Genomic DNA, 15,761 nt, shown 5'->3' with positions numbered 1-15,761 from the left:
ATATTTGTAATACAACCAATATTTAAAAACAAATTGCACATTTAACAATTACATGAATCATTTTTAATTAAAATTGTTGTTGCCTACTTTAGATTAAACTACGCCAAGTATAACTTTTCCACCCGTTTCTAGGCCAGAATGGCAGGTCTCGTCTTCAGGTAAATAAATGCCACTATCTGTAATATAAGTTTTTGCTTATTATAGGGTAACACTTGTTGTAACTACTTACCATCATGGCTATAACACCTAAAGCCGGCAAAACAACAGTTCCAATTTTTCCTTGCATTTCTACATTTTCCAATTTGCGTTCCTTCTTTTGCTTACGCGTTTCCTTTACTTTGCCCTTTAGTTGACGCATATTCTGGATGTATGCGTAAATTTGATTATTTATAATAACTATAACTCAATAAACTAACTTACTTTTTTCGTTAGTTACGCTGATGACGTGTAATTTTTATGATTACTTAGAATATGCAAACAGAGGAAGAACAGCGCGGTATAGGCGTACAGGTAGGTGGCTGCCGATAGGCTTTGTCAACAAGTTGTTTCTGGTTTGGAATTCAATACATGTCTTAGTCTTCGTTGCTCTCGTCGAAACGCGCTAAAGAAAGTTGTGCAGGTGGTTGTTGTTGTGGTGCAAACAGTTGGCACAGCTGTGCTAAGGGAAACGAAGTTGAAAAGGTTACAACTCGCAGTTAATGTGAGAGATACCCAGAAATTGCATTTATATTATTTATTATATTATTATATTTCTATTTCAATTAAGCGTTCTAATATAACATAAAGGCACATTTTGCCAAATTAAATCATGGAAGAACATAACGTCATAATTTTTCTTTGTGCCTAGCGAGTGCAACCAATCCAACGAGTAGTTAAACAGTGCTGCCACATCCTAAAAAACACATACATTTAGTGCTGTAAAAGTACAAAATAAGAGCGCGAATTTCAAAAAAAAAAAAAATAATTTCATATTATTACGCTGATGCAGTTTAATACAAATTAAAAGTAATTTTAATGCATTTTAGTTTATGAAAGATACATATTATATAGATAGATACATAGATATAGATAGATACATACATATAGATAGATACATACATATACATAGTTTTATATTCTAGGTAAGCTTTTGGATATTTTATGCTGAAAATGTTGTTATTTTTTAATTTACCGTTGCCACCACACTTTTTTTTCTCATTTTCTACAGCGCTGTCGTTGAAAATACAATTTCTCCAATACAATAACAAGCTCGCATACGTACTCAAACACACATACACATCAGTCTGGTCTGATTTTTGTAACTGATATGACAAAGTGTTGGTAATATTAAAGTTTCTTTTGCCTTTTGATTTTCTTTAAAGCACTCGCCCACATGTTGATTTTGCCATGGTTGTTATTCTTCTAGCCCATATATCTGCCTCTCTTTTTTTTTAATTTGCGAGCATTTTGTTAAGCTTTGCTGGCTGGCATGGCTCCAAGAGTCAGCGAACCAGATATACTCGCCAACTAAAACTGTTGCACCTTCACCTTTAAATGCGATTTTGAAAATGTATGAGCAGTTCCAAATGGGCTTACAGTCGACTCGAATGAGGCGGAATGGGGCAGCTGGGCGTGGCAGCTGTCACTGCTTGGGTTTCCTGTATGTTTAGTTGCAGCCCACATTTCGTATGGCTATATCAATCTATTGGGAGCAGCATCCACTGTTGCTCCTTTCTTACGCTAATTGACAGCATTCTTCATGGAGTAGAAAATGAAGCAATAATAATGCAAAATGCCGCCTGAAAACCGTTGCAAATCATTCTGAGACGCACGCCCAAGTTTGTGCATCGGTAATGAAGCATTCGCCAGTGACCAACGGCCAACATTTTGGCCAAACCAAAGTTCGTCCATTACCATAAACGGCAACCCGATCAATTTGGACACGGATTATTGGCAACTATTTAGCCAGCCAGCCAGACAGACACAGGCAAGCAGGCCTGGCCAGCTAGCTAGCTAAAATGGCCCCTAGCTGCCTGCCACTTGTCCAAGTCGTCAGGCTGCCGTAAATTGAGCTTTGAGTTCGACTTTGGGCCACCGCCCCGCCTCGGTTCGCCTGCTGGATTGGCCTGAATGTGTGTGCAGCATGTCGAAAATGCATGTTTCCTGATCGCAACTCTTCGCTCAAACTGTGGGTCCGCTTCTAGTTCGGACTCAACGTTAACATGATTTTCGACTTGTTCGTTAGACACTGCTAGTGATGGGCTCGTGACACGGCAAGACACCAGCCAGCACATATATATTAATAAAAATAATAATTAATATGTAATTAAACTTGGAAGAGTAACAAATAATTATGTTAAGCTGATAAATATATATACTATTGAATTCATCATTTGTTATATATATATAATTTAGTAGCTGGGTGCTTTTTTGAAATGTCAACATTTTTAGTGCTGGATAACATTATAAAGCTTTGTAAGTCGATTACTTAATCGATACTAGCATGTTAAATATGTGTATATATAAAAATTAATCGTTTATTTCGCACTCATCTCTAAGTGCAATTCAGTTGATCAGGTAGTTTGCCAACTTTGTCGGCCGTTGATTGGTTGCTCATTGTCCAGATGTCTGGCTTCGTGTCCGTCTGACTCCTTAACTGACTTAGCTAAACTCCTTATTTTGATTGCCAAGTCGTAAAATGATGGATTACCGAGTTGGGATTTATTTCTTGTTACGGTCATAATAGATTATCTTTGCTCACTCATTGTCAGAGCTGTTGAGCCTTGAGTCGCGTTTCGCATCTTCTTTCGACAAATGCTCGTTAGGCTCGAGTGGAATTGCCTACCGTTTTAAGTTTTAAGGCAGTTTTCTGTCTGCGGGGGGAGAGGGGTACACAAATCTACCTTGATGATATACATGATGGTTTCTGTTGCTGCTGCCTAATCGCTCAAATCTAGATAGCTTAGGAGGAGTGCAATACAGCGGGAATATGATTAAAACTATTAAGAATAACGAGAAACGCAGTAAAATTAAACTGTTAACTAACCAAATGAATTATAAAAGTATATGAAAAATGATTATTATAATACACACTGCGTACATGCGTACATACATACCTCACGCATATTTGTCCCCTACCTAACGAAAGACGTTGATTTACACTGTGGATTGCTGCAGAGCTTGCTGATGGATTACAGTGTTGTAAATGGCGATAAAAACTTGATTTGATGAATAGAGAAAGTACGTAATTTATTTGGAAAATAAGAGCTGCAGTTCTTAGATTTGTTATTGTTGATAATTTAGCATATTCCTAACCGTAGTAGGCGGCATAATATTGAGGTGCGGCCACATAGGCAGCAGCTGCAGCTGTTGCTTGGGGTGCTGCTATGAACTTGGCAAAGGCTGTTGGCTGCACAAAGCTTACGGCGCCGGCTGGGTAATATACAACGGATGGCGGCTGAACGGGTGCTACGGGCGCTGGAACGGCTGCTGGTGTGGCGGCCGCTGCCTTGGGCACCTCCACTTCCTCAGCGGCATCATCAATGTCCTCTTGGGCTTCACTGTTTGCCACCAGGCGCGCAGGCTTTGCTTGCAGACGTGCTGGAGGAGCTGCCTCTGGTGTAGCTGGAGCAGGAGCTGGTGCCCTGTACAGCTGCTGGGGCTGTTGCGCAGCGTAGTTGATCTCAGCAGGAACAGGTGCAGATGCAGACGCTGGTGCCCTGTACAGCTGCTGAGGCTGCTGAGGCTGCTGCGCTGCAAAGTTGATCTCAGAAGGAGCAGGCGCTGATGCAGACGCTGGTGACCTATACAGTTGCTGTGGCGCTGCATAGCTAATCGCTGGCTGGGCGCTCTGCTGCAGATTCTGAGTAGCTGGCTGGTAATTGTAACCGGCCTGCTGTTGCCGCTGCAGCTGCTGTTGTTGATAGCGACGACGCTGCTGCACATCCGCCTGAGCCAGGCTCAACAGGCAAGCGAGCAATACGATGACAACTGGGCTAAGTTTCATTGTTGTGACTGTGGCTGACCAACTGACTGGATTGCGAGGCGTCATATGGTTTTTTATATGTTGCAGCGGCTGCTGCTTAAGATGCCAAGCGCGTGTTGGGGGAGGCGGTACACGACCTCCCGGGCAACAAAACAAAATTGACATTGACCCCAAAAACAAACCCCAAAGCTGAATTGTTGCATTCGCGTTTTGCAGTGGAACGATGCTCATAACCCAAATCCAATAGCGAAAACAGTTCAAGCTGAAGTCACACTGATGGACTACATAATGCCCTGTACATGGAATATGAATTGCAATTTCATTGTTGAGTATTGTTAATAATTATTAGTTTATAATTATAAATACCTCTGCTTCTTTTTAGATCGGGAGGTTATTGAACAACATAACATAAACAACATTTAAAATGTATAATTCGAGCTGGTAATTAAGTCACCTTCCTTTATCAATATAACATTAGTTATTAGCTGCTTAATTTGTCATTTAACAGGGTATCACAATGCATGTATCACATGCGTCAAGCGCTCGTCATCGCTGGTCGCTTCGCCTGTCTGGCCTGTCATCAATATGCAGCTGATGTTCTAACATTTTATTGGGCTTTTTTGGCCCGTTGCCCACGTGTTGCTCGGTCAACAACAGCAGCAGCAGCAGCAGCAGTAGCAGTATTTGGTGTTTTGTTCAATCAATAGATTGGAATGGTCATGTAGTTTAGTCACGTCCAATGTAACACTATAAATTAGCCCATCTGACATGGGGCACATGTAGTGGATACGATTTGGAGCTGGGTTACACGGCCAGTTCGAGTACAGGGCGACAAATGCAGGTGACAAAACTGTGGAATGTAAAGCGAAACATATAAATGGCCGATTAACGAGCTGACTAGGTATTTTGCAGTAATACAAAAGTCGAACTTAAAGCTAAAAGTAGCTGAAGGATAGAAATTAGGAAAGGTTTTTGTGGCATTAGAAAGTCTTTTTGCTGAACTTCTGTCTTAAGAGATGCCACCCAGACCTAGTATTAAAATTCTTTTTGCATTCCTTTCGAGACGTTTTTCTAGTTTCTTCAGTTTTAATTTGAATCTAATGAATACAAATCGTTTTAAATCCAATTTAACGCATTTTGGCAACACCCACCATATAAATCCAAGTCAAATAATCAATTATTGTATATTTCATAGCACCTGCATAAATTTGCCATAAGTAATATGGGGACCGCCTTTGGGGACTGCTTCGGACTGGATGAGAAATGCGCGATAAATTCAATGGAAATGGCGGACAATTGCCATGGCGATGTGCGTCTAGCGCAATATTTACAAGGATTTCAATAAAAAACGAAGCAACTAATTGTTGCAATTAATTTATTAAATTACATTCGACACTATCCGCAGCCAACAGCAGTCAGCAGACGAGCCGATTGCCGCTGGCGCAACGGGAGGCTATGCGCATTCGCAGGCGGACACTGGGGCACAGTAGTCACTGGGACAAGTGGACAGGTGGACAAGTGGACGAGTGGACTGCGGATGCCTGACAGTTTATGGTCCATAAAAGAAACTGCATATGCAGCACATTAAAGCTGTAATAACGTAGCGTCGTGTGCTTCTAATGGCTCTGCTTAGAGAAAACAGCCAACAAATTTTGCAGTAATTGTACTTTAATTTAATGAAAGCGCTATTTTTAATGATGATCAGAATGTATAGTGGTTTATGTAAATAGTTGCCATTACTTTTTGTTGCTCGTACCTATTTCGAAAATATTTTGTTATCTGTATAACATGATATAGGATATATGAGATATTTACATAATAAATTTATAATGCAATGTATTTAGACCTAGATCTTATAGATAAGAAGCGCAAGTATGTGTAATTGGAAAGGCATTATCTATAAGGCTTAAAAGAATATCAATTAAGCTTAAGCTTGAGCTTAGCTTAATCTAAGCCCAGCTTAGATGAACTGTCAGTTAAATTAATTTCAGCTCATTACTTTACAGTTTGCTAGTTCCACAGAACTGAGCCAAGATTCCAAATTGGTAGCCAAGTTTTAATTTAACACATGCCACATTCTCCAGCAGCCAATTGAAAAAAAGAAATGAAGAGACAGAGAGAGAGAGAGAGCGGCTGACTTCTGGGAAGTGCATGGAGCAGACGTCCATTAGAAATGGGCGAGACATTCGTATCTATTGCCAAGAACTGGGCGTCATATTTCAAAAGACAGTCGCGTCCAATGGCCACGCATGCGTATCGTATCGTATCGCAAGCTTCTCGGGAGTTTCCTAGTACCAGGCGTTGTATCGGGGTGGGCTCGCTGCGGGAATTATGTAGATTGCAGCCTGGACTCGAGTGTGGAGCATGGAGCGTGGAGCGTGTTTGCGGCGCGTTTTACAATTAATTTTCGACCAGGTCTGCTGGACTTGGTAGCCAAAGAAGAAGAAGAAGAAAACCAGACCGGATCGTTGGCATGGGCGAAAAAGAGTTTCTCTAATGCTCGCCCGGTTTTGCATGTGTTGCATACATGTATGTATATATTTTTATTTTTTATTTATTTTTTTTGATTTATTTTTGCTTTTAGTGTCTTTTATTTTATGATTTATACGAACTGCAACAGCGTCTGCTCGGTCCGGTTCTGCGTATTTTCCCGACTTTGGCTTTGGCATTGGCGATTTTTCACCATTTTCATCGTAGATCGAAATTAAGTGATTTTAATGATGAAATTTATTGGCGCATTTATTTGTACATGATTTGGAGCAAGCCAAACTGCCTAACTGGCTAGCTGGCTAACTGGAACCCGCGGGCCAATCGACCAATAAATATGTTCGACATGTGACAGATTTCGTTTGCAAGATAAACGATCCAACTCCATGGGCTAGTCTATCAGGCTACCGACTACAATGGGAGGTCTATGCCAAGATTTCAGTTTGGGTTTCTGTCTACGAATTTAGGCTAAGGTTCTGCTTAGAAATGCTCAACAAGTAGACTGATAGATTGATTGACTGACTGATGAATTGATTGACTGATGGATTGATTGATTGGCTGGCTGATTGCAAGTTCCTTAATGAAGATAGTTAGAGATTGTGTAGATAAAGATTATTTTTAAAAATTATTCAAGCTAATTTAATCTATTAAAATTTTGGAAACATTTGTTAAATTTGTTTATCTCTTATTTATTTGTAAAGCCAAATTTAAATTTAAGATTTTTTTTTAAATTAGCCTCTAAGGAACAATAAATCCTTTTATTTCTTTCTCATTTATTTTTTTTTCTATTTATTTAGAGGGGGATTATTATTTTTGGTGCTCTTTGAACTGATGAACTGCTGCTGTCGATGCAGAAACCACGCAATGAATAATTGAACTCGCGACATTTTTTAATTACTATTTATTTCACTTTATTTTTTTATGTGCTTTGTCTTCACGGCTAGACGTGGTCTGTCACATTATAAATTAATTATGCATATTTTTTATTTATTCATTCGGTTGTAATTGAATGCAGCAGCAAAAATTACCGTTGGGCTGAATAAAATTTTAATCTTTGTTTGCGCGTCAATTTTTACGGCTTTGCTCGCCAAACAAAAATGCCATTTGCTTATTTATTTACATATATCAAGCATATATATAATTAATTATAAAGGGATTGCGAGCAACACAGTTGATATTTGCAATTAAAACGGAATGTAAATACGCAAAATTTGCATAAATTTATTAATAAGAATTAAAAGCATAATTGCTTATAAAGTTGTATACAAATACAGACGAGTAATATTAATTAATTAATTGGCAAACGCATAATTATATTAAAAAAATAAGTATGTATGCTCTAGGAGATACTCGACTAGAAGATACCCGGTACCTTAATTAAATGCCTAAATAAATGAAAGAGTTCACTTTGGCAGTTGGCCTAAGTTGGCCTATAGACTGCCAAGACTTCTACGCTTTGCGCTCTGTCAATAAGTCAACAAATTGCAAATAGAGTTGCCTGAAGCATGATTTGCAATAGATATCACTTATGCACGGCTAGAAAAAAATAAGAAGCTGATAAAAAATTGCATATGTAATGAGATGTTTTTGCGTAGCCTCGACGCATTCCACGCGTCATCATTTGGCCCAACAATCTATAATGAAATTGTTATTAAATGACTCTTTTTATGCAAAATACTTTGCAGTGTAATTAATGCTAGAAAACAAGTGACGAGCGCTGTTAAGAGATGAGCTTGAAGCAATTGTGAATGGATGCAGAGTCTAGACTCAGTTGGGCTTTGAGCTATGATTTTTCTTATCATTCGATTGGCATTTCTTTCGGGGTCAGGGACTCAGTCAGGCAGTCAGAATCAATGGCTGCGACTATGAATGCCTGTTGTTGTTCACAAGTTGCCTAATATATATTTACATATATGTCTATATGTGTGCCTGCAGCTCTTTTTCGCTTTGGCATTCAGTGTGGGGTAACCTGTCAGGATGTCTTCTCTTTAACCTGCTGCTCAGCTAATCAAATCAAATTTGTAATGAGAGCTCAACAGCATCTGGTTTCTGTTGCCAGCCAGAAAAACAACTTGAAAATTTAGTGAAAATAAAGTTAATTATGTAGAAACGAATTCTGAATACACTATTGAAAACATATTTTAATAAATAATAATTTTGTTTTTCATTTTTATTATTATTATTATTTTTTATTTTTATTTTTTATATGTTTATTTTAAATTAATTTTTTCTTGTAGGTTATAGTTTTGCATATTTTTTTTCTATGTACAAAAATGCATAAATATTTAAATATAATAATTTATTAAAAATTTTTTAGGCGAACAATTTCATCATCTCTTTAGCTTTTAATTCACTTAAACATTTTCGCTGCCTCTAGAATTTGTGAACAAATTTAATAAAATTATAGCTATAATGAAATATATTATTATATAATATTAATAATAATTTTTCAAAAAAATTTAATTTTGGATAAAGTTTTTATATATTCCATATATTTTTAATTTATTTTATCATTTTTATAAATTAATACTTACATTTCTAAGCAAGTTTTGTGAGAAATATTCAAAATGGTTCTGAAAAATATTTGAATTTAAATTACTTTGTCTCAACTTCTGGCCATCAATTCTATTGTATACTCTATCATTTTTTTACATAATATTTCTATTTGCAAATTTCTTTATTTGAAATTTATAGCATTTTTAAGTTACATATTCAGTCGCTATAATTTGAGTGCATAGATAGATAGATAGATGCATTATCTATTATAAAGCGTAATAAAATAAAATAAAATAAAATAAAATAAAATAAAATAAAATAAAATAATATAATTTATGGAGCATATAGATCTCCATATAATTGACTACAAACTCTCTTAGCAACTTTAATGCTCAATTTAATGAACACTCTGCATAGTGTATTTGGCTTCAAACCACATTTGCCTTTTATTGCTTAAATGAGTTTCGCTTTTGAGCTTGTGGTTTATAAGAGGAGAGATACTTCCAATTTCTGGCGCGTCATGTGAATTACGAGTTGGCATTTAACTAACCTTGAAACAATTTTTCAATTCATTTTAATTTTTGTTTTAATTTTTTATTAGCCGAAACACACACAGATACACACACACACACACACAGACAGCAATTGCTGTCCATTTGGAATGGAGTTTGTTTGGTCGAAAGTCGGATTCGATGTGTGGAGTTGGCTGAAATTTGATAACTGGCGGAACAAGAGCTGCGGCAGGCAACCTGTTGCCTGATTTGTTGCATGTTGCTTGCTGGCAATCAACAGCTAACAACTACAGCAACAACAAGCAGCTGCAACAACTTGTTGTTTGTCGCCAAATGCTGTTGTTTGTTGCCCACGTGGTGTCATGAACCCGCCAATCCAATTCGGTGAAAACTCAACAAGGCATTTTACAAAGTTCGGGTGAAATTTTCTCGTGGAAAGTCGTGGCACGTTTTTCTCACGACTCTGCAAAACTGCACAGAATCACACAGCGTCAAGGAATTGTTTTTCTTTCCTTTGCTTTTTATTGATAAATAAGGCTATGCACAAATAATTGGAATTCTTTAATCGAGAGTCTCGCATTGCCAGTCAGACTTCGACTTACGAATTGTTTTTGTGTTTTGTTTGTATAAAATTTAAATGGATTGAATATGAATATGAAATGAATATATATATTTAACATAAGAATCCTAAGACTGTTTCCAGTCATTGTTTGCTCAGGTTTACTGTTGTTTAACTATTTTATTATTTAATTACCTTTAGCCATTCTTCAAGCGCTTTTTACATTTTTAACCTCTGCAGGGAGAGCAGTTCTTTATTGCTAAGAGTTATGTTTGCCATCGCATCAAGAGTTGTGTATTAACAATGCTAATACTAAGACACAAATCATGTATGAAAATTATAATATTTTAGCTATGGCGCCTCTATGCGATTCTCAAGTGATTCTCTCTGATCAAGTAAGCTTTGAAGGGCTGCAAAGCCAGGACGTTAAGAGTAAAGTTTGTTTTAATGGCTTACATATTTCTGCTGCATATACATATATACATATCTATATATATATATATATATATATATATATATATTCACATATATTTGTTTTTAAAATTAGCTATTATTGCCGAGTTTTTGACAGGCCAAAATCGTGCCTGCGGCCGTGGCTGAGCGCGCTTCAAGTGGCGAGCCACTCAGTGGGCGCTGTCGTTGCGGCGACAAAAAGTGGGCAAGTGGTGCAGCGCAGGTGGTGCGAAACGGAGGCCGCAGGCCCAACACCAAATACAAAACTCGAATGTGGCTTTTAATTACGAAAAGTGCAACAGAACGCTGAAGATGACGTCGATGACGAAATGCAGTAAGCCGGAAAGAAGAAAAATGTCAGCAGCAAGCGCAGGCAAGGCACGAGCTGCAATGGTTGGTTGCTTGGTCTCTGGTCTCTGGTCTCTGGTCTCGCGTCTGGTTTGGGTTTTAAATAACAAAGCTGGCAGCGAGGCAAAAAGCGAATGACAAACCAAAAAGCCGACGCCCTTGAGTTAACACGAGGGACACGTGTCATGGCAAATGGCCCTGCCAAGTGGCTAATTAGGGTTCGAAAGGGGGTTCAACGGGATTAGACCTCACAGAAGCAGCCACATATATAGACACATCAGCTGCGAGTAAATCAAACTGACAGCACAGCTCAACAGCTAAAGGAGTTGAGAATCTCAGATGTTGTTGGCTGTCTGAGACCGCACTGCCACACCGCCCCACCGCCCCCCCAGCTGCTTGTTAATCTACAACTATTGATACCAATTATGTAAAACAGAATTCCAGACAATTTCACAATTATCGCATGTTTTGTATTTTAAAATTTGCAAATTCCAGCAAGTTGTTATGGAAACCCTCTCGAGAAATTGTTTACAGGCACGCAACTGCCTCGAACCCCTCTCGCAAAACTCTCGTTACGGCTGGCTAATTGAAAAGCTGCGTGCTCTGGCCCCTCTATACACAGACATCAGGCTGTGTGTGTGCGTGTGTGTGTGTGTGTGGTCTTATCACTGACAGTTGTCAGTGGCTATAACTGACACCTAACACCAGGCCATTTATGTTGAAGCTAAGAGCACTGCCAAATCCCCAATCTGCAGCCCCAACTTTCAACTTATCGTGCCTCTTGTCATTTTGTTGATGCAACAGCGCGAAATGCGCCTTGACAACATTTGTCACCGATTTCCCACAGCCGACTGCCTGCGCGGGTCTCCAGAGCCTGATTGGCGGCTGATTAAAGATTATAGCCGAGCTCCAACTAAACTTTGATAAGCATCGTTCAGAGCTTGATTAGCCATTAAGCTAATGTCTACCTGGAATAGAACTTTAAGATGAATCAGCCACACATTTTCAGTGGATTATGTGCGATTCAGACTCAGTCGGTGATAACAAAATATCTCCAAAGTTGGGGCGAAGTTAACTAAAGAACTTATAAAAGAATTGAGCTTATTGAGTTTCCTTAGTGAAGCTTGAAAACTGTACAAAATCTTATGAATGCTTCCCAGATCCAATCAAAGTTCAATTCGGAAATTATTACGACCTTGTGTAATGCAGTTAACAACCTACAATGGAATTTAATTATTATGCAACCTGCATACAGAGTAATGAGAATACTTACTTAAAGGCAAAACCTTAACTCAAAACACAAGTTTGTGTTTAGTTAAATATTTAGTTAACCTTAAACTGCAATATCATAAAATCTATCAGTGAATAAATCTGTTTATAAAGAAAGTTTTTTTTAGATTTGAATAGCTTTGAGCTGGCAGAACTGCTTTACATGATAAATTATTTAACAATTAATAGTTAATTTACATAGAGTTTTGTTTGACATTTTCTTATTAATAAATTTACTTCAAGCTAGATTTATAAATTGTTGAAATGCTTATCAAAATAAAGTTTCTGCTCTGCACTTCGTACATTTTATGGCGCGCGTTATTCATTATATTTTTCGTTGAATGAGTACTTAAATAAATAAGCTCATAGTATGGTTAAAATTATAATTAAGCATTAATGTTATAAAATTATCTATTTAATAAAGTTAGTCTTATTAATATTAAAATTAAATTTATTTATTTTATAATGCTTAAAAATTGTATAACTCTAAAATAGACATCCATATTAGAGTCTAAAGTTTTATGTTAAATAAAAAATAAAATAAATAAATAATAAAAAAAAAATAAATATAGCCAAGACTTTAAGACAACTCGAGCTGCATGTCTAAAATATATTATATATATAAAGCCAATCGAAGATCATATTTGAGGCAGTTTCTTTGAAGCTTCCATTGCGACAGTAAATACGGGGATTTGTGGGGAAAATAGAAGCCATTAAATATGCGTATAATCACAATTGGGTGCGGCCATAATCAGACAACGATTGTCTGACGAACAGGTGAGAAGCAGCAGGAGTAGGAGAGGATAGGCTTAGACTGCTCAGGTGATCGCAGGTGATCATCAGCAGAGTTGTTGTTTTTTACTTTGCTGTATTCGAGCTGCGTCATTGATGGACTGCAATTGCGTTGCTCGTCACGTACGAGCGGACGAACACACACTCAACAAAAGGCCGACTGGAGTGGAAAGCCTAGAGCAGCGCCTAGAGATGACGATCGACAATTGAGCGCTAATTAACGCCTCATGGCTGGGCAGTGGTAGTGGCAGCGGCAGTTGCAGTTGCAGTTGTTGCAGTTGCAGTTGCAGTTGCAGTTGCTGGCAGCTCAACCTGGTCCACGTGTGTCAAAGGCATTCCTGGCAGGCGTGAATTGAATTCCCCCGTTTCTTCTACAGCTGCTGGGATGAATGGCAATGGGAGTGGGCTCGGGCTGCAGTGTTGGTAACTACTTCATTTGGCTTGGCGAATTTGATTTATAGCTGCAGCTAAATTAAACCTGCGCACACAATGAATTGCAGGAATGTCGAGCTTGGCATTACCTGGTACTCTTGCGATTAAGTGCTTAGCTCATTAGCCACAACAATGCGTTGGTATTTGGGTTAGCAGCTCCCCACTTGCCACTGCATACCAACTAACGGTAAAGATCTGTGCACTTAGCTTAAGCACAAAATCTAAGACCAATTAGGAGCAGATAAAAAGAGCTGTAAAAGCTAAAAATGGGACATTAAGTTGATTGATGAAGATTAAGTTCGAGAAACTCGAATGCTTGGAGAGGCATTTGCCAAGGAATTAAGATATTTTAGAAATGTTGGGAATTATGGAATTTTAAACTCAATAAATTACTAATTACAGAGATTAGTTAAGGAGCTAACGAATTCCTAAGATTATTGATTTAATTCATAAATCTATTAATAGCAATAAGATTATTTGAAATAAAGTTAAAAATATAATTCTTATAATATAATAACAAATTTAAAAAATATTCATTAGAAATATTTCTAAATAAAAAATAAATTAAAAAAATATATAATAATATAGTTAATTAAAAATTCAAAAACAAAAATTAAAAATAATATGAGAACAATATTTTTATATTTTATATTTAAAATTTAAAATTAAAATTAAAAATTAATTTAAACTTAGTTTCAGAAAATGTTTTTAATGAAAATACGAATATTCTGTATATTCAAAAGACATTAAGATATTTTTAAAATTTTTATAAAAATGTTGGATGTGCTAAAATAATATTTTTATTAGAAAATTAGTAAGGCCTTTCCATTTTTAAAATAAACAAAAAATATATATATTTTTTAACATTAGTTTCTATCAATTATTTAATATTTTTCAATGCACTATTTTATCTTTCTATTCTGTAGTATTTTCTTAGTTAATTAAAAACATAAAATCTAAAAATAGAAATCGAAATTGCAGCTTGTGCCAATCGAAGTCTACAAAGAGTCGAAGCAGGCGAAGTCTTTGCTATTTGTCGGAAAACGTTGCTGATTATCTGTGGCCGCAACGATTTATCAAAAGTCCTGGCATCTTCGTAGTGGCTGACAACTGTTGAAATGCAGCTCCATCAATGTGGAGACAAATGCTGCAGTTGCTGCGGCCGGCCAGTTGTCAGGCGATCAATTGCGACTGTTAACACTTTATCAATATCTGTGGAGAGGCAGCACTGCAATTGACTTAGAAGGCGGTTTGCTTGACTGAACGGCATCAAAGTGAACCACCGACAGCAGATAATATAAAAAAGAAAGAACAAGAAATAAAAAACAAAAGAAAATAAAAAATTGCAGGTGCCAATGAAGAGTCCAGGTAGGCAGTAGTCGAGTACTGGACAGCCGCAGGTCTTCGATCTACACAATTCAGTTTCAGCAATCTTTGGCTTTTTTCGTCCTCAGCCTCTCGGCGAGATCAGAGCCGCAGCGCTGGCTGTGGAGCGCGCGATAGTGGATCGGCGTTTGTTGGCTCCACCTTTTTGTTGCTGCGGCAAGCCAACAGCGTTTTCTCCGCTTAATTGACGCCTTGATTTGCAGTCGATTCGTTGCAGCCCATTTCGAAGCTCCCCCACTCCCGCCACTCGACCCACTGCCTCGCGCTTCATTAATATTTTCTTACTTTTTCTTTTGGCATAAATTTAATCAAATGCTCTTTCGAAACTATTTTTAATTTATTTCGCTTCTATTTTTATCGTTTCATTTTGTTAATTCTCTCAATTGACCCACTTGATAACTACATTTTATTTATGAATCACCCTGTGGCTGTTGTTACTCTCTTCTGAAATTGATATAGGCTAAAGCGACAGCGAACTGCATCAAGCAGTCGTGGCCGAGCGGTTAAGGCGTCTGACTAGAAATCAGATTCCCTCTGGGAGCGTAGGTTCGAATCCTACCGGCTGCGAATAGAGATCATTCTTTTTACATTTTTATTATTACATTTCTTTTTTTAATATTTATAAAAAAATATATATTTTTAAGAATAACGTTATAATAAAGAAATATTTTACTGATCTGGCTGTAAATTTAAATTAAAAAATAATGTTATAAAATAAAATAATTTTGCAGTACAAGTGAAATAGTAATAAATAATAAATAAATATATATATTTAATTAAATTTTAATTAAAAAAGGAAAACTTGAGTGAGTTATCTAATAATTTATTAAAATTTATTTTAGTTATAGATTTCAGGAAAAAGATTAAATATAATATTTAAGAATTTGTGATAAGCTGGCTTATCGTAATATTGCTTTTAACTGGCATTGCTTAAAGTTTTATATTAGTATTTGACTATCTCTTTAAGCTCGTATCTCCCTCGCTCTTTTCTATCCATCTCTTTTTCGTTCTGTCTCTTTCTGCCTCCCTGTCTCTCTATCTCTATCTCGATCTCTCTCTCTCT

General features: G+C 37.1%; 2 protein-coding genes and 1 non-coding gene across 3 annotated transcripts; 1 reads left to right on the top strand and 2 right to left on the bottom strand.

The window, feature by feature from the left end:
• Positions 1–94: 94 nt before the first annotated feature.
• LOC111592862 (single-pass membrane and coiled-coil domain-containing protein 4 homolog) lies at positions 95–647 on the bottom strand. Its single transcript, XM_023305308.2, has 3 exons — positions 421–647; positions 230–361; positions 95–176 (listed from the first exon to the last, which is right to left on the bottom strand). The coding sequence occupies exons 2-3, from the start codon at positions 356–358 to the stop codon at positions 129–131; spliced, it is 177 nt and encodes a 58-aa protein (XP_023161076.1). The 5' UTR covers positions 359–361; positions 421–647; the 3' UTR covers positions 95–128.
• Positions 648–3,289: 2,642 nt separating this feature from the next.
• On the bottom strand, positions 3,290–4,207 carry LOC111592874 (skin secretory protein xP2). The gene has a single exon (XM_023305323.2). The coding sequence runs from the start codon at positions 4,028–4,030 to the stop codon at positions 3,290–3,292; it is 741 nt and encodes a 246-aa protein (XP_023161091.2). The 5' UTR covers positions 4,031–4,207.
• Positions 4,208–15,183: 10,976 nt separating this feature from the next.
• Positions 15,184–15,265, top strand: Trnas-aga. Its single transcript has one exon. It is a non-coding gene; the product is annotated as a tRNA-Ser (tRNA).
• The last annotated feature ends 496 nt before the right edge of the window (positions 15,266–15,761 follow it).

The sequence above is a fragment of the Drosophila hydei genome, unplaced genomic scaffold (genome assembly GCF_003285905.1).
Source record: "Drosophila hydei strain 15085-1641.00,03,60 unplaced genomic scaffold, DhydRS2 tig00000001-arrow-pilon, whole genome shotgun sequence".
Taxonomy (NCBI): domain Eukaryota; kingdom Metazoa; phylum Arthropoda; class Insecta; order Diptera; family Drosophilidae; genus Drosophila; species Drosophila hydei.
The sequence above is the reverse complement of the archived record's forward strand: the minus strand, read 5'-3'. Positions and strand labels throughout refer to the sequence as shown.